The sequence below is a fragment of the Octopus sinensis genome, linkage group LG1 (genome assembly GCF_006345805.1).
Source record: "Octopus sinensis linkage group LG1, ASM634580v1, whole genome shotgun sequence".
Classification (NCBI taxonomy): domain Eukaryota; kingdom Metazoa; phylum Mollusca; class Cephalopoda; order Octopoda; family Octopodidae; genus Octopus; species Octopus sinensis.
Window position 1 is genome coordinate 92,847,765 of NC_042997.1, and position 25,174 is coordinate 92,872,938.

The 25,174-nt window shown below is 33.7% G+C and overlaps 1 protein-coding gene across 2 annotated transcripts in view; it reads right to left on the minus strand.

Annotated features, from left to right (window-relative positions):
- LOC115216422 overlaps positions 1–25,174 on the minus strand; it is a 128,237-nt gene that overhangs the window by 92,606 nt on the left and 10,457 nt on the right. For both annotated transcript variants that reach the window (XM_029785758.2, XM_029785748.2), the window contains exon 2: positions 1,681–2,096. In XM_029785758.2, coding sequence (XP_029641618.1) covers positions 1,681–2,096 — 416 coding nt within the window. The remainder of the gene's footprint in view (positions 1–1,680; positions 2,097–25,174) is intronic.

The window sequence follows — 25,174 nt, forward strand, 5'->3', positions numbered from 1 at the left end:
TCAGTATAATAGTAACACGCTTGTTACGAAAACAAAGAGCTATGGATTCGAGATCCACACATACAAGAACCCAACTTTTTTCCATCGAGGGCTAATATGCTCCAATATTTAGACTATTTTCTTTAGTCATTGTATGGTGATTGCTTATAAGCTTTAAGCCTATAAAATATTATTATTATTATTCACAGAATTATAAAAAATTGATGCTGCTTAAGAAAAACCATCACAGAAAGGCACAATTTTTGTTAACTCTTTAGTTAACTATATCAGCTGTTTCATATATAATGACATTGTTACTGAATCATGAAATTAATGAATGTTGAATACAATTACATCTAATATTACTAGTGAAATTTGTTGTAAAAATTGTTTGGTATGTATCACGGTGCCTTTCTTTTATATGTGCTTGCTCTCACTAACATTAGATCCTGGCTATATCTCTGCGTCAGAGTATCAAGTCTACGCTCTGTAGTAAAAAAGTTATTTTGTTCTAACACTTGGATAAATCTAATATTAAATATAACAACATAAAATAAAATTTCAACTTTTTTTAATGAAAAAGATGAAGCAATACATAGCATTAATAGTTATCAAAAAATGTTGATATAGGTGCAAGAGGGCTATGTGGTAAGAAGTCTGCTTCCCAACCACATGATTCCAGGTTCAGTCCGACTGTGTGGCACCTTGGGCATGTATCTTCTACTATAGCCTTGGGCTGTCCAAAGCCTTGTGACTGGATTTGTAGATGGAAACTGAAAGAAGTCCTATGTATGTATGTATGTATGTATGTATGTATGTACGTATGTATGTATGCATGCATGTATTTTTGTATCTGTCTCCTCACCATTGCTTGACAACCAATATTGATGTTTTTATGTCCCCATAACTTAGCAGTTCAACAAAAGACACTGATAGTATAAATAATAGGCTTCCACAGAAAAAGTCCTGGGGTTGATTTGTACGACTAAAGGTGATGCTCCAGCATGGCTGCAGTCAAATGACTGAAACAAGTAAATGAATAAAAATATTGCAAGAATTCATCATTATCATTTAACATCCACTTTTCCATCTTTACATGGGTTGGATGGAGTTTAGTTGAGGCAGATTTTTCCATGGTTTGATCCCTTTCCTGTTGCCAACCCTCACCTATTTCCAAGCAAGGCAATATTTCTCCATGGGTAAGTATGTTTACGTAGAATACTGAAAATGAATGACACTGCTTGTATGACAATGACAGTCATTTGCAACTATCATGCAATGTCAAGACAAGGAGACACACACACACACACATATCTCAACAAGCCGAAACTGTAATGATGATTGGAAATTTGACTGATGACTAGAAAGCCACGAATGTTCTGTTGTGGTTTTCCTGTCCATATGTTTTCATTGTTGTCTGTTACGTTCTTTGGATATATATATATATATATATATATATATATATATACACACACACACACGATGGGCTTCTTTCAGATTTTGTCAATCAAATCCATTCACAAGGCTTTGGTTGGCCTGGGGATAACATAGAAGGCACTTGTGCAAAGTGCCATGCAGTGGGACTGAACCTGGAACCATGTGGTTGGGGAAGCAGACTCTTTACCACCCAGCCATACCTGTGCCTACATATCATATACACACATATGCAAGCATACACATGAAATATTGTATTATACTTACCAAGGAAATTGTATCAATTAAGAGGGATTCTCCAAATACAATGAAGTCAGGAATGGTGTTGAAATGAATATCTTTGAAGGCAGCAAGTAATGGTAAAGGATCGAGTGGAAAAATAAAACAGTTGAGTAGAAAGCAGTACAAGAGTCTGACTTTGCAACGTAAAATATGGTAGAGGCCAACAGAAAGTAGTAATATGCAGATCAGTTTGAACAGATGTATGGGCCCTGGCTTAGCTATCAATGGGACCAAAATCAAAGTCAAGATAGCAAAAATTGCAGCAAAGTCTGGAGCGAGATTTGCAGATGTCAATGAGGGCCAAGAGATGAAGTAAGGCATATAAGAAAGAAGAGTCAGAGTTGTAATTGCCAAAAACAGAGGGATTACGGTGGATTTCCTCCATTTTAGTGTGTCCAAATCTAGAAGAGAAAAAAAAAGAAAAAAGAAAAGAAGTATATAAATCATAATGAATGAATAATTTTCAGTAAAGCTTAAATTTATAACGAGAAATAAAAAAGATCCAGTCTCATGACTGAAACAAGTAAAAGGAAAATATAATTAAAAACTTGTTCCAAAAACACAATACTCTCCAAAAGAAATGATTTAGGGTGCCAAAGAAAAGAAGATAATTATATACAATGAGAGCTATAAACAACAATACTTTAAGAAGAAGAAAAAAAACTTGCACTGAGGTAAAAGGTAGCCAAAATAATAAATAATCATTGGCTCGAAAATACAAATCAAAAACTAACATTATAGTCAACTATATCAACCCCAGCAAATGCCCAGTACTTACTGTTTCAACCATGGCAGGATTTGAAATCATAAAATAGAGAGACAAAATTAATTACTGTCAGGCATTTAGTTTAGGCAAACTATGGCATATCCATAACTCCCACTCCACTATTGTAAGGGAAGATTTTTTTGCAGCTATCTTTAACAGGTGAAAAATTCACTTTCGTTATAGGTCTATTACTATCAGAAATTTTGAATTGAACAACTGACATGTACTCAAGCATGTGTGCTTACAGATAACTTATTATATGTGAGAATGACAGTGCTCAAATTGTGTGTGTGCATGTATATGTAACAAAGCATATATATATATATATACATATATATATATATATGTGTGTGTGTGTGTGTGTGTGATGAATAAATAATATCAAAATAATACCAATTTCTTTTTCCAATCTCCTGTCTTGATATGTAATTACTATGCAAAAAATACCTTCCAGAATTTTCAACATTTACATATGACTTTGGAGTACTGGAATAAGCAGGTATGTTTCAAGATGACATAGCTTGATTTTAACCTTCTCTACATAATTTTATATTATATATATCACAATTGTTTGAGGAAAGGGAATGTGAAACTGAGTAACAGTTCTGTGATAATTTTGCAGCTTTAATAAAAAGTATATATATATATATATATATATATATATATATATATATATATACATACATACATATATGATCTTTTTCGTTGCTATATTTTTTATTAGTTAAAATTTCTTGGACTCACTACAATAAGTACATAAGCACACACTCTCCTATTTATTTTTTTCATTCAGGTAGTACCCCATGGTAGTCTCTCCCTACATCATTCTTCTAAGTTTGTTAAAAGCTACTTTTAAGAACAAAAGAAAAACTGCATCAATGAAAGGAACACAATGAGTTGAAATGTATTCCCACTAAAGTATTTTTGTTGTTATTTCTAATTGTTTGATCTGGAGGAGGGAGCTATGCCCATGCTACTCTCAAGGGATCTGAAGATGGTGAAAGTGAAACCACACATATTCATTTTGAACAGCTGAAAGTTGACAAATAAAAGACACACAGGGACAGGGAAGAAATTTCAGAGGTGTGAAGTTTTACAGAGAAAGGACTGGCAAAATAGCTCGGTTGCACATGATACAGGTGACAAGAGGAGAAAAGAGACGGCACATCTGTGACCTAGATTAGAAAGTGCTAGTATGTGTGACTTCATCTTAATCAGTTGGGAAGCATTTTTTAGATACCAACTAAGATGTCTGTATTTTTAACAGCAACATCAAAGCAAATAAGGGAATGTTCATTGTGGTTCTCATTCCCTTTATGCTCCGCTTAATAAATTTTAATCAACAATAATTGGCACTATCTTCATGTTTTTCATCTTCCACAGTCAGGTTATCTCATATGTAAGAGGTTTGTATATGCCACCTTTCTTACCTTCCTTCTTAACTATTTGTAGGCCAAATAGGCATACAACTATATCATAGTTGTATGCCATTATCAATAATAGAATGCAAGTGGTTTACTCTGTCCACTACCACTAGGCCTGGTTTGTTGTGCTCGGTCTGTTTGAATTGGGAAATTCCACAGGATTTTGCAAGTCTCCAATTAAGTAACTCTCTGTGGCTTGTGGTCATACCATGTCTTACCTCTCTCTAACACCTGCTTTTCACATAGTTGCCAATGCAGAACCTTTGCTACCTTATCATGCTGCCACTACTTATACTGATTTCGGGCAAGTCCTGGATAACCTGCTGGCAGAATCTTTAGCATGCTAGGCAAAATGCTTAACAGCATTTCATCAGTCCATTACATACTGAGTTTAGATGTTGCCAAGGTTAACTTCACCTTTCAGTGTCAATAAAATAAGTACAAGTTGAGCTGTGGAGTTGATGTAATTGACTTAAACCTTCCCCCACTCTTGCTGGCCTTGTGTCAAAATTTGAAATCACTATTATTATAATACTAGCATAGGTGGAAAATGGTTTTAATCTATTTTCTATTTTCATTTATCAATTGCATTTTGCATCTTGATATTAACGATGACTTGACTGAGTAGTACTAGAAAAACTTGTTAGTCAGGTACATTAAACCAAATAGAGGTGTATGCTTTCTTCTGAAGCACAATATAATGACTACAGAAAGATTTGATATTGTGATCACAAGTTACTAACTATTCTATTATCTTAGCTTCACAGATCGTTGTAGTCACTGGACATTAAAACAATACATATCTATCACTAGCTTGGTTGCATAGCTTTTGCTTTCTCATGTCATGTACAGAAGTGTATGACTGACAATTTAGATGTTTCTTTTTCAGCAGGAATAGTTTTGTGGTTAAGAAGTTTACTCTGCAAGATGGTTTTGGGTTCAGTCTACTTTGCAGCACCTTGGGCAAATCTTCCCTTCCTACAGCTGTGAGCTGCCCAGTGCCTTGTGAGTGAATTCAGTAGAAGGAAATTGTGTGGAAATGCATGTGTATGTGTGTGTGTATGCGTATTTGTCCTCTTACTTCCTGAGAACCAATGTTGGTTTGTTTACATCTACATAACAAATAGTTCAGCAAAAAGAGAATGACGGAATAAATACCAGACTTAAATAAGTACTGGAGTTAATTTGTTTTGACTAAACCTTTCAAGATGGTACCATGGTGCCTAAGCATGAGTGCAGTCCAGTGAGTGAATTAAAAGAAAATTTTATTTTCATACAAAATACAGCAAGCTTTTAACTACCATCAAAACATTACGTTAAATCTTTAATAAAGAACAGAATAAATCTATCTCATCATAACTGTTTATAATTTCTACTAATCAATAATATTGTTCTGAACGACTTTCTTCTGGTAAAATTGCTTATATATTTTGTGATGAGCAATTTCATCTCTGCTCCTAAGTCCATGAAATGACATGCTCATAATATTACATCTCATGCAAAAAGTTGACATCTGAACTGTGAGACACTTTAAAATATTATTAGACAACAAAGCTGTGAGCTGGCAGAAACGTTAGCATGCCAGGCGAAATGCTTAGCGGTATTTTGTTTGTCTTTATGTTCTGAGTTCAAATTCTGCCAAGGCTGACTTTGCCTTTCATCCTTTTGGGGTTGATAAATTAAGTACCAGTTGTGTACTGGGTTGATCTAATTGACTGGCCACCTCCCCAAAAATTTCAGGCCTTGTGCCTAGAGTAGAAAAGAATATTATTAGACAACACTATCTAAAGCAACTATCCTTACCATAGACAGAAAACTATACACTATCTTTAGTAAAACATTATTTCTGTAGGTTCTGAGTTTTTGTTCACAGGCTCGAAGTAAAATTTATAAGACTGGTGCATGTCATTACTCCATTGCATGCAATTAGTAAAAGGTGTGTTGTAGACAAAAACAAAACCAATTGAAAATACACTCTCATTATAATTTCTAAACATATTTGAGAAACTGTCCACCAACTGAAAATTTCCATAATATTGATTTAAAATTTTGGTACAAGGCCAGCAATTTCAGGGGATTACATCAACCCCAGAGTTCAATTGGTACTTATTTTATTGACCCAGAAAAGATGAAAGACAAAGCTGACCTCAGAATGTAAAGACAGATGAAATGCTGCAAAGCATTTTGTCCAGCATGCTAATGATTCTCCCACCTCACTGCCTTTGAAAATTTTCATAATATTGCTTGTTCCAGAGCCCAGAAGAAACCCTGATACAGCAGACATGATAAAAGCATTCTAACTTTGACCATCTCCACTTCTTCCTTGGCATAATATATCTATCTAGGAGTATAGTATTTAATGTGTCTTTCTTTTTAAGATAATATACTGTTAATTGAAGAAAATTTGGCTACAATCTTTAGCAAGCCAAGTGAAAAGCAATGTTATTTAGAAATGAGGGAGAGCAATATTTTGGTCATCTACTCATTTGTTCAATGTAAACATATATTAAAATCCATCTCAAATGTACTCAAATGATTACAAAGCCAAATTTTGATTGGAAAAAGATAAATAATTACTGTTTTAATTTCCTTTTGTTTGACTTAATCTCACACAAGAGGAATGCTGATTGAAAAACATAATTAATTTTTTAACTAGATATTTTCTTTTCATCAAATGTATACTTTAGTTGTTATTTAACCCTGAGTCAACCCTAACCAAGTTAACCTAAGATCAATGTCATTCTGGCTATGGCCATCTTATCTTTGTTTGTGAAACAGTATATCTTGGATCAGATTATCTACTGTATTATTCTTTCTTTGCTTTCTTTTTACGATGATAGAGTGTGATATAAAGGAGATTTGGCAGCTACTTCTAAGAGGTCAAGCAATCACATAAAAGTACCTTTTTTGGTTCAAATGTATACTTATGAATTTTGTTGTATCGTGTTAGGGTCATTATGCCAATAATAAACACGTTAACTGATCCACTGCTTTATTATTAGTCAATTGGTTAATCATTTAGCCAATCAATTAATCAATCAGTTGGTTAAACACTCAATCAGATACCTGCCAATGTACTTTTGACACCATTCACAAACTCATCAATGACATGTCCTCCAGATCTGCTTTAAATCTGACTAACTGTTTAACCAAGAAATTAAATCGCTTGTTTGGTTAAATAACTAATCAACTAATAATAAAGAAGCAAAATTGTATGGACATGTGGGTGTGTGTTTATTACTGGTATAACGAGCCCCCACCCAAGTTACAACAAAATTTGTTTTAACACACAGGTTCACATCAAGAGTCTTACAAAGCAAATACAAAAACAAAAAATACTAACGTAGCTAACTAAAATTTGGGTAAAAAAAACAAACAAGAAAAACTATCTGCAACACTAACAGAGAGAGGTTATTAAAGTTTATGGAAATAAATAATATGGTTGAGTGGGCAAACGAAAAAAAGGGCACAACACATTTATTGGGAGTTATATGTGTTATTCAAAATGGTTTGATTCGGATTCCATGCTACTTCAAGTTTCACAAACCCCTAATGGAGCCAGTCTCCTCAAGCTGGTATCCCACCAACTTGAGGAAACTGGCTCCATTAGGGGTTTGTGAAGCTTGAAGTAGCATGGAATCCAAATCAAACTGCTTAGAAGTAAATAACATCAAGGTATCATTTAGCAAACAAATTTTCTGCCTGAAAGACAATCATTATCTCTTTCACCATGTTATGTCTGTTTTTACTATACAGGGTGGGTTGGACAGATCTCGCTATTTCACCAGCCAGTACAGACCATCTTATTTCTTGCCATGGTCTTTTATCCCTACCTACTACAGTCTTTCATCTCAACATCTGCTGTGATCTTTCGCTTTGGTATTCACTGCAGTCCTTCCTCTCCTCATCCAATGCAATCCTTTGTCTCATATTCCTTTAAGTCATTCATGGACACTGTTTTATCACATGACACACAAAACTCTGTTGTAGAGTACATGTTGTAGTATGGGGTGGGTGCATATTATTGGACACCACCTCAAGAAAGGTTGCCTGCTACTAATCTAAGGAATCTCCTCTATGCTGGTCATTACCTTTTTATGAAATAGTCAAACTGAGGATAAAAAAGACTGACCTAATGTCCGCTTTCTGCTGCACCAAGGTCATATGATTGTTTTTCTTATAAGGATGAATGTTTGAATTTTAGCATTTTTATTGCATTTTGGATTATGTGAACCCAAATATTATTTTAAATGTGTCCATGTGAAATTGAATTATTTATGTACTAAAGATACTTATTAACTATACATTCATAATTTCCTTTTACAATTTCCTACACAACATTTCTGCCAGATGGATTGTGCTGAAAGGCTCGCATATTACAAGAAGTTAAAAAAGGACAAAAGAGCAGCTCAAAACATGGCAAATTATCGAAAGAAGAAATATTACAAAAGCAAAGAGCAAGAATACACAGAGAAAAGGGATGCAGAGAAAGAGGATACCATGAAAAGGAGAGGTAGACTAACAAAGGAAGATATCAAGAATGAAGCAAAGAAGGCAAAAAGGGAGCAAAATGCTCGATATCAAGCAAAGTGCAAAGAACAACAGGCTTCTCATGAGAAGAAGATGATGATGAACTGATAGAGAGTGGCTAGGCATAGAGCAAAGTAGAGGGAAGCAAAGGAAACATGTCAGGAAAAAGATGGCCAAGTTATGAACTTATCCCCAGCACACCTAGGATATCAACTTATGTCAACATAAATCTCAAAATTCATTACTGTATCTATGTTTAGACATGTGAGAATGGAACCAAAGTTGTTTACACTATGTGCACAGATATGAATACATAAGGCCAAACTGTTAACAGAAATTTTTGATGAAAAATACATATCTTCTAACATATCAGTCCTAATTTCATAAAATGTCTTCATAATGGCCAACATACATATGCTATTAATTCTTGAAAGTTTCAACTCTTAACTCTTGCGAAAGCAAAATATTATAGAATATATGAAAGTGCTTTAATATCAATTCAAAGTAATGCCTTCAAAATTGAGAATCTAATTTGATTAAATAAAATATGAGATTAATTCATATTTCATATGTTATGGTTATGTACTAACAGTGAATGAAAAGGTATTTATCAGGAATATTTACAAGCAATTTAAGAAGAAAAAAAAATTTCTCCTTTTTTTTATGATTTTTTTTTCAATATATTCAGGAATTTTTATGTAATTTGATACCCCTAATTAGAATGCTAATTTATGTGCATTTTGATCAAGAATTTAAAACTTCTTTTACATCAAATGAAAATTTGTATACTCAACTACAATAAACAGCAAAAAAAAAAAAAAGCATTTTCACCAAGTTTTTTTCATTTTGCTTGTTACGCATTTGGGTACACTGATTGTGTAATTTACATTAATGTAAATGTTATCAGTCGCACATACATGGAAAAATGTGAGCATGAAAAGTGTTTATTCTCAAGATTATAAACCTGGAAAAGTACAGGACAAGTTATTACACTTGTAGTAAATTAGTAAGGTAGTAAATTAGCCAAATTCTTCTTAAATAAGTAGTGTTATTTACAAACTATAGTAAAATAAGTTTTAAGATTCAAATTTTAATTTTAGTGGCAACATTTTAAGTAAAAAGTTTCTTATTCTTTACTTTACTAGAAGTAATAGCTTGTCCTATACTTTTACAGGTGTAATAACTTGTCCTGTACTTTTCCAGGTTTATAATCTTAAGAATATTACTTTTCATGCTTACATTTTTCCATGTAATCCGTCAATTAATAATCTAAGATTTTACCTTATAAAAATATTGAAAGATATTTCAATTTTTTTTATGTTTAATTCAAATATATGTTGTGATTGAATTATTTGATATTACCCATCCAAACCAAATTAATGGCAGGGATTTTTACCATGATGTTGGTTGCATCATGGCTCACCAAAAGTTACAGACAACATATTCTTTATTCTTATTTACAAACAATATATTCTTTATTCTTATTGCCGAAGCATTAATCCCTTACTTACTGACATAAAATTTTGCAACATTTTACCTCATAACTCTTTTTCTACTAATTTTTGTTCAATGAGACTAGCGATTCTGAATTCCTCATGCATTTTTCTACCATTTAAGCCAAAGAAAAGTATATTTTTAATATAAGATTAAAAAAACTTATGCTAATTGAAGATGAATATCTGCTTTGCTGCCTACCCCCCTTGAAGTCGCAGATATTTTGATGTAACTTTTTTTCTACAGAATCAAATCTCAAACTATTTATGCCAAAGTGTAGCTGAAGAGGTGTCCTTTTTAAAACTATTAACAGTTGGCAATTTAGTTGAGAACTGAATTAGTTGTGAAGCTTAGAAGCTGCTGTGATTGACGAAATGGTGGACTTAAGAATATATCCAACCACTCGTTTCACATTGGCAAAAGTGATTCTGATAGTGTTTATTTCGATTGACAAAGTTTTGTTTGAGATGAGATATGTGAATCTGAATTTAAAGGTTAAAAACCGCAAAAACTTTGTTGACAAACCAAATATATATATATATATATATATATATATATAATAATAAACGTGAAATTCTGTCTGTCCAGCTGTTGGGGACCCCTGAATCTCAGTCTACATTTGTTCTACATAGACATACAATTCCTTTTTGGGATCAGGATGATCCCAGGATTGAGAATCTACCCTTCATTTGGCTCTTGAACATCCAGCACTGGGATCAGGTCTGGATGAGGATTTGTTATATGGTAATAGTTGAAGATTCAAATTTTAAAAGAACTCAAAAAAATTGTGAACTTAAAATTTTTTTCATTTAACTGAATTTAAAGCAATACCATACTGGTAGAGTACCAATAAATATTTTATTATTACTGCTTTCTTCAGTTTTGGGCCATAGTCCCAATTAGCCCTTTGCAGAAGCTAGCTTAAAAGTCCGCATGAAGTGCGGCTTTTAAGTTAGTATGTACATATATTACAAATATACACACATATAACTGGAAGTCTTTTAACTAGCCCAGGTTTGCTAAATGAGGGGTCTGATTCCAGGATGTTAAACCACAAAAAAGAAAGAAAGAAAGAAAAAAAGACCACAATAAGTAATTCATAAAAGCACAAATAATGATGATATACATATGTATTTACACCTCAGATGAAGAGATGAATTAATACAACGTAATTCGTATAATCTTATCTTTGTTGGAGATATCAGAAAGAAAATGAGAAATGTAGACAGTTAAGAGAGTAATTTCTTATCTAACAACTTCATTTCTCATTATCTTGTAAAAACACATATTTCAAGTCATGTCACCAACTGCTTGCTCTATTTCAGTGTGAACATGCATTGGATAAATCAATAGAGTGCAGAGTAACTGATCAATCAATAAAAAGATGTCAGTAATAACATCTATGGATTTTGTAGCCACCAGTAGATCGATTGTAAATTTAAAAAATTCATTTACTGTTAGAGCAACTATCTTTTTATAGCCAGATGACCTTCTCTTGCTAACTACTCAACCATAAAAAACAAGAATAGAGCCTGTAATCACTTATGTAGAATTAAGATATGTATGTATGTATATGTAGACAGAGACGCACAGATGTGAGGTGCAGTTTAGTTTAAAAGAGCTTAATCTATTGGGGTAGAGGTAGGAGCAACAAAGAGAAGAAACAGTATATCTTGTCAGCTGGTGGTTGCACCATAAAATTGTACAGATATGCTTTTACTAATAATATGAATTTCTTTTGATATCAGTTAGAGTTTAGCCCAGACGTGAAGGATGTTTTTGTTTCTTTTTTTTTTTAAACTTGAAGGGTGCATTGAATTAAATGTGATCAAAGAAAACCTCATAAAAGAAAATGACAATTAAGTATATAGGAAAATAAATCTACATCTATTTAAAAATGTAATTATTTAAGTTAGAAACAGAAATATAAGCTGATCTTTTAATGACAAATTTTATGAAGCAAATATATTTTATCTTTTACTTATTTCAATCATTGAATTGTGACTAAATTGGTCATGGGTTTAGTCAAACAAATTGATGCTAAAACTTATTTTTTTATACCTGGTACTTATTCTATCAATCTCATTCACAAATAACTAAATTATGGGGATGTAAACAGACTAACACCAGTTGTCAAGTGGTGGTGGGGGGACAAACATGAGTAATAATATATATGATGGGCCTCTTCCAGTTTCTGTCTGCCAAATTCACTTACAAGGCTTTGGTCAGCATGGGATTATAGTAGATACTTGCTCAAGATGCTATGCAGTGGGACTGAGCCCAAGGCTACGTGGTTGGGAAACAAGCTCCTTATTCAAACAGCTATGTCTGTGCCTAAAATAGTGGCCGCTCTAAGTACTCTAATAGTATTTTAATTATATTTTAGGTGAATTTCAACATACTTAATAATTGATGTATGCTCTTTATTAATTTCCTACTTTTTTCAGACAGAAAACATTCTTGAAGCATAGGCACCCCATAATTATGAACATGACAAAAAAGGACCATTGCTTACTTTTCTTGCATGAGTTCAAGCTTGGGCACAATGCCTCCCAAACTGCTGCCAATATCAACAGAGCATGGGGAGAGGGGTCCACAAGTGATTGCACAGTATGAAGGTGGTTTCAGAAATTCCGTGGTGGTGATGAGAGTCTTGAAGATGAAGAAGGTAGAGGATGGTCATGCAGTCTTGACAATGAACAACTGAAAGCAATTGTTGAACAAAACCCCGAGTCAAAGTGTCAGAGAAATGTCTCAGGCACTTGGTGTCAGTATTGCAATGGTCTCATGCAATCTACAGAAGATTAGTATGGTGAAAAAGCTCAATAAAAGGATACCACATGAGCTCAATGAAAATCAAAAGGTTTGGTGTTTTGAAGTGTGCTCAAAGTTCTTTCTGCAAAATACCAAAGCTCCTTTCCTTGACCGAATAGTCACTTGTGACGAAAAGTGGATCCTTTATGATAACCATAAACAATCAAGTCAATGGCTTGACTGTGATGAGCCCCCCAAACATTTCCCAAAGCCAAAGTTGCATCAGCAAAAGATTATGATCTGTCTGGTAGTCTGCAATTGGTGTTGTCCATTACAGCTTTCTGGAAGCCAATCAGAGCATTACAGCCAAGGTTTGCTGCAATCAACTCACTGAAATGCATGCTCACTTGCAAAAAATGAGACCTACATTGGTGAATTGGCATGACCCAATTCTGCTCCATGATAATGCAAAGCCACATATTACAAGAATGATGCTGCTGAAACTCACAGATTTGGGATATGAGACTTTACCACATTCTCCATATCTTTCACCCACTGACTACCATTTTTTTAAGCATTCAAACATGTTTATAAGTGATATAATTTTCAGGTCCAAACCAGAGGTGGAATCAGCTTTCAAAGATTTCTTAGCATCAAAGCCAATAAGTTTTTATCAACAAGGCAGAAATAATCTTGTTGATCGATGGCAGAGATGCATAGATGTCCATGGCTCATACATTGACTAATCAAAACATTTTTGTTGTTAATTTTGCCAGAATACAATTATGTTGCTGAAATTGGCCATTAGTTTTGGAACAACCTAATAGTATGCCAGCAACAAAAATATTTCTAATTCAAAATCTAAAACTTCTTCCTGAAGGCCCATCAGTTCCTTCTATCCTAAGTCAATAGAATATCTGAGGAAAGGTTAAAGACTACACATGTCACAATAAACAAGGTGATACAACCATAACAGATAGGCCATTAATGGACACATTGTCACAATCTAATGCCACTGAAGATAAGCATAAAGGCACATGGCTTAGTGGTTAGGCAGTTGCATTCACAGATACCAAATCATGCTCTCTATTCCCAGATAGGGTAGTGCATTGTATTCTTGAGTGAAACACTTCATTTCACATTGCTCCAGTTCACTCAGTTGTAAATGAATAACCTTGTGGTAGACTGGTGTTCTGTTCAAGGGGTATGTCATGATGTTGGTCTATTAGATGCCATGGAAGCCAAGTAACCAGCCCTATGTGTCCTAGTACTCGAGACGGTAACATCCAAGAGGACTTATTGACTTACTAAAGCTAAACCATACAACCAAGAACAAAACAAATGATAAAAACTATCATAACACAATCAATGAAAACAAAGGCTGTTATAAATGTATCAATCAAGTGACCTCAACATAGTATACTTACAGCTGTCAAATTTCTACCTTTGAAATGAACAGTTTTAAATCCTTAGTCTTAGGACAAGAAACTCTTCAATTAAATCATAATTTAATTGTTTGATCTGTGTACAACAAATATTTTCGAATAGCTACCTGTGACATCAAGTAACACCAGCAGGTATACTTAGCAATAACAACAATAACAAAAGTCATAATTGGTTAGGAAACAACCCAACCCATTTTAAAAAGGAGATTTCACTTAATTTCTTGATTGTGAATGTTGTACATACACTTTAGAAGGAACGAGGCACAGGAAAATCATTATGTATTTACAACTGATTAAATATAACTTTATTTATTTAATTGCATCGACATCATTATTTTTATTGACAGAAATATTATTACTCTGAAGCTCAGCAGTTTGACAAATAGAGTAAAATGAAAATAAATAATAGATTGAAATAAGTAAGTACTGGGTGTTGACATGATTAACAAAACCCTTAAAGGCACTACCTCAGCATGTATTGCAGTCTAATGACAAAAACCAATAAAAGAATAAATCAAGTCCCAGTGAAACACTGGGGTCAATGAAATTGACTTTTCCCCTTCTTCAAAATTGCTGTCCTTGTGGCAAAATTTGAAACCATAATTATTACTATTTTTTAAATTTTTCTGAACATTTTGTTCCCTAGTTTATTAAATATTAATTAAAACTATGAGAACTTGTTAAGTCACACATCATAAACATTTTGACTCTAAAAAAAAAAAAAAAATGGCACAGACATACACACAGAGCACATACCAGAAGAGGAAAATAGTTAAGTTAAACATTGACATTATGGCACTTCAACAAATATTAGACAAAACATATAGCAAGACAATAACAGCAGACAGACAGGTCAGCAGGTAAATTATATAGTGACCGCTAACTGACATTGGCTACTTCCCAGACACAGGGACATGATGAGCTCTCAAAAAATAGACATGAACTTCTAGAAATAAATATCAGCATGCTATGGTTATATCAGAGACGTAGACATAAGCTCAAAATAACAAATAAATACATAAAATACTTGGTGCTATGACCATAGGTTATACACTAAGACAACAATAGAAAGTCACAAGGTTATTTTATTTTCAAGGATCAGGTGAGTTTGATTAGACATATGATAATATTTTCTACCCCTTCAAAACACACACACTCATAGCTGAACATATATAATGATAATACTGGTGTCTCTCTAGACAAAGTATCATTTTAATATAACTATGAAATCAGCCATTGAAATTAGCCCAAGATAGGAGAATAAGGCAATCAATTAACACCTAACCCAATATTTAGTCACTGAGGCCTTTAAAGAAACAAATATTTTGAGTGACTAAAAAAAATATATTGTGAGTTATGCTAAGTCCAATTACATGTCATCTGCACGACAAATCACAATATAAGTATATAAACATGGCTATTATTATAACTTGCATATTGAGTGGTCATCTTTGTATGTAAATACATTTTATATACAGTACTGAATCTACTACTTATGTAAACAAACATTAATGCTTTAAGCATGTCAACTTGAACTCTGTATTGAGAGTCCTTACTTGCAACTGTATTGTTTCTTCTATTTTTGTATCTACATTCTATTTATGTATGTTAGTATATAAAAATATTTCCTTTCATTACACAGTATCATCAAGGTTTAGTGTTTATTTCACATCCTACATCAGTTTCCTGGGACCAAAACTGACCTCTTATGAATGTCAAACATATACACCTACTCAGTCTGATCTTTACAAGTGATGCTATTTATTCTAAACATAAACAAAAGGTGCATATTGGTATACAGTGAGATGAGGCAGAAACTAACATTTCAAGTAGGTTTCCATCAACAAAAGAAAGTAGATTCTACTTGTTCTAGCCTTGTCTAATCCTTAAGCATTCAGATTGCTCTGTCAGATGTAATGCTTACTTATTCATATTGGTTTCAATTAATGATGCATTATCTTGTAGCTTTGAGATTTCAATGAAGTCAACTATCTTTCGGATGACATTGTAGGGTAGGTGTGAGAGGCTGGATGCGGCCAGTTTAAATGCTGATGGGCTAGTGATTAATTAATCATTTTAATCAATAAGAGCAGGCAGAATCATTACCATGCCAAGTGAATTGTTTAATGGTATTTCATCAATCTTTACATTCTAAGTTCAAATTCCACTGAGGTTGACTTTGCCTTTCATCCTTTCAGAGTTACGATAATGAGTGCCAGTTGAACACTGGGGTCCCTATAATTGTTTTAACTACTCCTGAGTATGAGTATAAAAACTGCACTCCTCTGCCAGTTGGGCTGAGGAGGCTTATCAAACCAAAAAGGTCTCAAGTCATTCTCTAGTGGGGAGGACATGTTGAGGCTTTCATCCTGCAGTGGACTGAACATGGGCAATCCAATCCACTCAATAAGATTCCTTTAACAAGATTTGATTACTAAATCAAGGTCAACTGGGGCACCAAAACCTTATACATTATTTAATGTACTAGGACAGGGAGTTTTTGCCCTGTAGCAACCTTTATGTATTTTCCCTGTATTTTTTTAATTGGTTATTTTATTTGACATCTGTTTTGCTAAATTAAAGTTCTGTTGTTAGAAAGAAAATAGACCAATGTTAAATTAGATATACTTATGTCTTCCTCAACAAGTACATTCTACTGAACACTACATGGACCTTTTTCACTCAGCACTTAACATTCAATAACATCACATGCCCATATTAGTGAAGCTGCCTCTTCTTCATATATTTACTAATGCCATTTATGCCCTGCTGTTCTCTCAGCTCACTTAAGCTCCACCTTTCCTGCACTTTACATCCAGTAGATTAGAATAATCTCATTTGTTTCTCTGTTATAACAAGTTACAAAAACAATTACCAATTTTGCTGCAGCTCAACAGATTGGGTCACTTCTGACCTATGAAACAGTGTCAACTGCTGCCTAATTTTAGTAGTTATCCAATCACTTTCAGATTAATAGTCTAAAGTAATGATAGCAGCAGAATTTAGAGTCAAAATTTATGCTACAGGATATAGTCATTTTGATTATTAAGCCAAACCATCAAGCCATTTATCTTCCATTAAATTCAACATGCAGTACCATACTGCCTGGTTACATTTTTTTGTTATATCCTTCATCTATCTGAACCAAACACCAAAAATAGTAAAAATTTTGTTACAAGGAAAATTTAGGAAGAATATAAAATTCTGTACCTTTCCAAGAAGCTACCTCATTGGCTTGTTTATATTTAGTGCCTTGTGGTGACATAAATTGTATGGCTCTAAGCTAAAGCATTTCTACTATTGTTTTTTGGCTACATATATACATACAGGATAAGTCTGTCTAAAAACTTAGCTTCTGGAATAGCATTAACCTTCAATAAACAAAATCCATTTGCAAACTGCTGTACCATCAATTTTCTGTTATGCTACATTGAATTCTATAGCCAATTTGCTTCCTTACTTCAGTGGATATTTTCTGTTTTCAAAAATTTCCTTCATTATCTCTATTTTCTAAAATTCTTAAATTCTTCTCTATTTTCTAAAGTACCTAACTCATTCTCCTCTATTTTCAAAAACTTTGGACATTATTCCCATTTCATTTTTAGATCTAAACTAAAAGAATGTCTTTTGGATCTGGAAAGAAATTGGAAATGCAATAGTACGTAGCTTTCAGTTTTGGAAGTATGTGTATGCATTTGTTCATATAATCAGCACAATTCTAGTACATGTTGCACTAAATCATAGTCATATCTATTTTGGGTTTTTCCAAATTCCCTTTTTTATTTTTTTTTTTGGAACATGAAGTTCTAATAAATTTGCATTACTTGTCACATAGTCTTGCTTATTTATGTCACTCAAGTATATTGGGTATGTATCTATTATTTATGATTGCCACTTTCTTGAATCTGGGTGAAACCACAGCAGTGAAAATGCACAGAGATTGTTTTCTATATGGTGTGCAAGAGAGACGGCTGCACTGGTATGGTCATGTGTTACATATGGATGAGGACAGCTGTGTGAGGAAGGAACCTGTGGAAGAGGTAGACCTAGGGAAAACATGGGAATAGGTGGTGAAGCATGATCTTCAAACATTGGATCTCACAGAGGCAATGACAGGAGACTGAGACCTTTGGAGATATGTTGTGATTGAGAAGACCTGGCAACTAAAGTGAGATCGCACTCATGCATGTCTGGCCCAGTTAAGAGCATCCCTGATATGTGTTGGGTGATATGATATGCTTGAGAAAACCTGTTGAGTCAAGTAAAACCAATATCATAACTATGGCCAGTGCTCCCTGACTGGCTCCAACACTGGTGGCACATAAAAAGTGCCATCTGAATGTGGCCAATACCAGTTCCCATACTGGTGGCAGATAAAAAACACCATCCGAACATGGCTGATGCCAGTACCCACTGACTGGCTCCCATGCAGGTGGTACGTAAAAAGCACTATCTGAATATGATTGATGCCAGGCCCGCCTAACTGGCTCCTGTGCAGGTGGCACGTAAAAAACACCCATTACACTCTCAGAGTGGTTGGTGTTAGGAAGGGCATCCAGCTGTAGAAACATTGCCAGATCAGATTGGAGCCTGGTGCAGCCACTGGCTCTCCAGACCTCAGTCAAACCATCCAACTCAAGCCACCATGGAAAACAAACGTTAAATGATATTGATGAACATTTTATCACTTTTCCAATGTTTTTAAGGAGTTTTATTATGTCATGTTGCTACTCTCTTAATAGAGACAAAAGGTGTTTCATTTGAGCATCTTCAATATCACTACATTAACTTTTTCTATGCACTGGATTTAACATTGTGAATTAATTAATCAGCAATGAATCTCAGTATCTATCATCATTTATTGATTTAGCTTGAGAGTTCATGCATTTTATTTAGAAAATATCGGTTTCAAATTTTGGCACAAGGCCAGCAATTCTGGAGGAAGAAGTAAATTGATTACATTGACCCCAGTGCTTAATTAGTACTTGTTTTACCAACCCTGAAAGGATGAAAGGCAAAGTCAACCTCAGTGGAATTTGAACTCAGAATGTACAGACAGATGAAATGCTACTAAACATTTTAGCCAGCATGCTAACAATATGGCCAGTTTTCTGCCTTGTTTGTTATTTTACTTAGAAAATATTAAAACAAAAAAAAAGAAGCAAAAAAACAAAGTTTATCTGATTCTAACACAAAGTAATATAAATTATGAAAAAAGAAAAATTATAAAACATTATTTTAACTGTGAATATCAGTGGCTACTGCTATAAATAACAGCATGGATTAAAAAACACAAACTCTAGGATGAAAAAATAGTCAAAGGCTATCTACACAATATGAACCCATGTCTTCAGTAACCATGACAGAAGTGCTAACCATTATGCTAAAAAAATGTAAGCTTCAGCCTCTCTGCCATTTATTCTTTATTCTTACACAAAAGAAAGTAAGTCTGTTTACATTATGCAAATGTAGAAGCTTTGAGAAGACATGAAATAAATCATTTTAATGGTGAATCTTAAAGTTGATATAGTCATAAATAATAAATAGCACATAATACTTTGGGTTAAAAAGTACTGGATAGAAAAAGGCTGAAAGCTAACTGAGTATGCGCTTAAGAATTAACATTCCATTTCTCTGAAAAAAATCTCTCTTAAATATAAATTTCAAAAACTGTACAAACTGAATGTGGAAATGTGAAAAGCACTTTACTTTTATAATGTCAACTAGTAAAAATTTTAAAATATATATTACCCACCACCTTTTTTTCCTGTAAGTACATGATCATTATTTAACGTTTTCCATGCTGGCATGGTTTGGAAGAATTGACAGGATCCAGTGAGCCACAGGGCTGCATCAAACTCCATGTGATCTTTAGCACAGTTTCTACAGCTGGATGCCCTTCCTAACACCAATCACTTTACAATTTATACTGAGTGCTTTTTCTCATACTACCACCAGCAGGAGTGGTATTGTCAAATAAGTTGCAAGACAGAAAAAAAAAAAGGGCTGAAAGGTGGAAAGGAAAAGCGCTTTTGACTATGAGGGAAGAGTATTTGAGAGGGTGGAGAGACTTTATGCCAGGGACCAGCAAAGGTGTGTTGCTATGGAGAAGATACATGACTAATCCATATCTATATGAAGGTGGGTGAAAGTACCTGGGAAAATGTTTTAGATAAGTTGTGATATTCATGCTATTCTGAAAAAAACTGAAGCTGAGTATAAAACATGATAAATAAAATATTTCAGACAGAGTATCATTTATTAAAAAGTCCAGTTGTATCCCTGAGCACTGTAGTCTTCATAATCACTTGCTTTACATTCATTCCTGACAGTAACATCTTAATTACTCTCCAGGTCACTCACTAATGGTAGTTCAGTCAATTGAGTGAAAATGAAGTGTCTATATTTGTAATTTAAGCTAATTAAAAATAATTATGCAGTGAGGAAAAAAAAAAAATTGTCAATGACTAATGTTTTCCTTTTGCCAACAAGTGCAGAAAAAAATCTAGATCTTTCATTTTTATTCTGATCTCATCAGCAAAGCATAGTCTTTACTGTATTTGCAAAAGAAGCAAACATAGGAGATTAAAATTTAAAAAATTTTTCTACGTTAATCTTATTTTAGAGGAGAAGCGAAAGGCATTTAACATGCTGCAAAATGTTGCTATGTAAACGAATAGGACAGTGGCTACATATTTCAAGGCTGTAAAAGCAACAGTGCAGCAGAAGCTACAGATGATGCAGGAAAATTGGTGAAGTGATAGCTGCGATGAAATCCAAGAAGCTTCAAATGCTAACAATTCCAAACTTTTTTACTCTTTCTTGAAAAAAGTTTATGGACCAGTTTCATCAAAGGTTGTGCCACTCCAGAGTAAAGATGGCACAGAATTATTAACAAATCTTAAAAATATTGTTGGGAGATGGAAAGAACATTTTGAGGAGTCGCTCAATAGACCCACTGAAGTTGATCTCTCTTTTCTTGATAATATACCTGAGAGACCAAGAAAACATAGTAGAAGTTCCAAACCTGACTGAAATAAAAGCAGCAATCAGGAAATTGAACAATGGAAAGGTCCCTGGTATGGATGGACTAGGTGCAGAGATATATAAATATGGTAGTGATCATCTTTGTGCAATGTTGACGGATGTGGTTCAGGGGGTTTGGCAAAGTGAAGAGGTTCCTTCAGATAGGCATGATGCAATTATGAGATACTATATAAATCTAAAGACACTTATTCTATTGGTCTTCTTTTCTGAACCACTAAGTTATAAGGACGTAAATACACTAGCGTCGGTTGTCAAGTGATGGTGGGGGACGAACACGGACACACAAACATATATACGATGGGCTTCTTTCAGTTTCCATCTACCAAATCCACTCACAAGTCTTTGGTTGGCCTGAGGCTATAGTAGAAGACACTCACCAAAGGTCCCATGCAGTAGGACTGAACCCAGAACCATGTGGTTGGTTAGCACAGCCACTCCTGCGCCTAATAATTTTTTAAGTAACCAGAAGATGGATTTGGTATTAATCTTTAATTTGTACAATGGTTGTATCAACCAATCCTGTTTCTGTCCTTTATGGGTGGGACTCTGATCAACATGTTGTATTGCATCCGTTTTACAGTCTGGGTCTCATCAGGTCCTTCCATACATAAAGTTGTCTTACTAAAGATTCTGAATGTTGGCTGTTATGTTGTTATACGCCCATCAGGTTAGGGAATGAAACATTGCTACAATTTTCAGTTCTCTAACCAGAAGGGCTTATAACAACATGACAGCCAAAACTCAGGATCTTTAGTGAGACACAACTTCATGTATGGATGTACCTGATGAGACCCAGACTACAAAATGAATGCAACACATACTGAACAGAGTCCCACCCATAAGGGACAGTAGCAGGATAGGTCGAAAAGACTGTTGTACAAAATAAAGATCAATACCAAATCCATCTTCTGGTTACTTAAAATATTATTATTATTGTCTCAGCTAACACTGCAGAGCTCTTGTAGTTGATCCAATGAAAATATACCCTGACTGTGGATGACACCAGATAGCCCAAACTGTGCCAGTGCTCTACCAAACACTTCTATATCCTAATTGACATATACCCATTAGTCCAAAATATTAAATATACCAGAATACGAAGAACACATGATAAGCAATATCAATTGACAAGAGAAAAGATAAGTTTGAATATTTTTTGCCAAGGATTTATGGAAAATAAATTAATCAAGAGGAAAGTGCCTTATAGGCTTTTTCAGACTGATTGATACAGCTGATGTCTAAATTCAATAACTGCAAGTGGACTAAGGAGCCATCAACTACATTACACCTAATTTGCTTCTAGTCAATAGTGATATACAGTTGTTTGTTTAAGCTATTTAAACATTGTAAGAAATAGGGCAAACAACGTGAATTACAGCTTGAAATCCTACCCATCTCTTCATCAAAACTTCTGTAAATTGCAGATATGGAATTTATTTATACTTAGATATACAGACATGAGAGTAAAACAGATTTTCAGTTTATTCCGATTTTCAAGGAGAAACAGAACTAGGCTATTTTACAATATACTTCTAAGTTCTCTTGATGCTAACTTAATTCTACAGTAGTGTAGTTTTTGTTTCTTTCTTTTCTATTTTATAAATTAAACTATTAGCAATTAGTTCTATCATTTGTTTTAGCCATCATTATTAAAGTTATACTAGAGCTCTGCTTTCGGAGTTGAATGTTCTATGTTTCCATGTAAATTAATCAAGACAATTAATTACAAATGTCATTCTAAATATAATTCTTAAATGCTGACAAGAATAACCTAAATAACTTCACCAAATCTGTATAAGCTAAATTAAAAACTAAAATGGCAGACTTGAAATATCTGAGACAAAAATTTTGTGGCATTAGATGAAAACAGTTTCTGCATTTGAACAAAGATAAGATATTAAATCTAAAATAAAATTGTTCTTTTTTCCAGGCAATATTTCAAATGTAAACCAAAAGTGGAACTTCTATATAATTACACAAGCTGTTCTGTGCAGCAATCAAATCCTCCTCCTAAACATTTTAAAAATAAGGATCAGATTCAAAGACTTAAATCTTATAATGGTACAAATACAAAAGTCCTGGCTAGAAACCCCCAATCAAATGCTTCAACCAGCAAGACTTACCCAAATGGCAACACCACTTACACCCAAGATACTTTACAACAATAGTTTTGACACAAGCTAAACTTGAAAAATGTTCTGAGTCAATGGAAAAATATCTTCAAAAAATATTTTTGGGCAAAGAGAAAAAAAAGTCAAACAGAACAGTATGTTTTGAGAAAAGAGCTCTTTGGTATTATTTGTTAATTAACTTCAATGTGGCACAAACTATTACAGTTTAATTGGAATAAAATCCAAGTTAATGACTTATACTAGATTTGTGGATTTATCAAATGAAAAATAAAGTTTGAATTCTTTCATCCTGTTTAGATAACTATGTATCAAGTATTATCCAAGCACCAATGTCTGATAAAGAAACAACTTCACTAATTAACAAAAACAATTTCTAGAAACTTTTGTTAAAGGAGACATTTTTAATTTATATGAGTGTTTTTGTTTCAAATATATTCCTTTCATTTTTTTTTAGTGTAAGGTAATTAATTCTGTGCTTTAAAGTCAGGTCTTTGAAGTCAAAATGGTAAGTTTTTAGAGTAAAACTTATTTTATATTGTCTCATTTAAATAAGTTGTTAATCATAAGAAATAAAAGAAAACTCTAGTTCAGCATTATGTTTAGACAATTATCCAAATGAACCTTGATATCAGATTTTGGTCAATGCCCTCCAAATAAACACTTCAAACTCGCAAGAGATAATTGCCCACATAGCTAATTGTTCAATTCTGCCAATGTCTTTACTTTTTGGGTGTACTTCAGTATTTTCTTTTAGCGAATATAAGACTTTTACAAGAAAATGTTGTGTGCTGATACTTCTAGCATATAAAAAAGAAAATATTATATTACACAAAATTTTATTGAAATAGTACAATTATTCATCTCTTGAAATCTTCCAAGTCAATGAATGACATTCAAATGTTTGTTCTGGCTACTCATCAGTTTTGCAAGTGTCATCTTTCATTGTAACCATAATGTTTTGGTAGAATGTTTTCTTTTTCAGGGACTGCAATATGCTCAAATTTACCAGATTTTATTGGAAAAAACACTTTATATACCAGGGTAAGGTTACAGTTAATGCCAGCTTCAAACACAAAATCATCCTCTCTTCAGCAGTTTAAACAGTGTATGACACTGACCAAATATTGATTCAACATAGCGGAAAGTTATCTCTGCAACCAGTGGGTATTTTTCTACAGAGATTGTAAAGCTACCTTGTAATTTTCTATCTTTACAAGTGGAATATCTTCCTCTTCCATGGATTCAGTTAGAAGTTGTTCAACATAGACTATGTTGAATGGTTGGTATTGGTCTGAGTCTTATTAGCGAAATCTACTCTAATGGGTTTGCCAATTCCTCCTTTGTTCTCTGTTGCTCTACCCAGCCAAAGGTGCCCTGCTACAGCCCGGCATAGTGTAACTGACAATAATCTGGTCCAGGCTTGTAGTGAGCATGGCATACATAACATATAAAACATAAATAAATGGTTGAGACAACATACAGAGCTTTCTGATCTGATGAGGAAGAGATGGGATGTATGATTTTATACATATTACATCATTGGCACTTTTCCAGTAAAAACCTCAACATATACATTTGTTGCTTTATACAGTTATAGATGCAAAAATTATGTATCCAAAGTTGCCTCTTACAATACTTTTGCTCAACCCCAGTTAGTGGTAGTGGTCAGGATGTTTGCATGGTCAAATGCCATCACGACTGCTTTAATCATCCATAGCTTCAGCGATCTCAGATAGTTCATGAATCTGCATATCAATCTTTCTTATAAGAAGTTCATGGTCAAATCTAATTAGCTGCATATCTACTTCATCATGAACTATACCTGCAGTTCTGATATCTACTTGTATTTTATTACATTTGCTGTATATGTTACTTATGTGGAAGCCG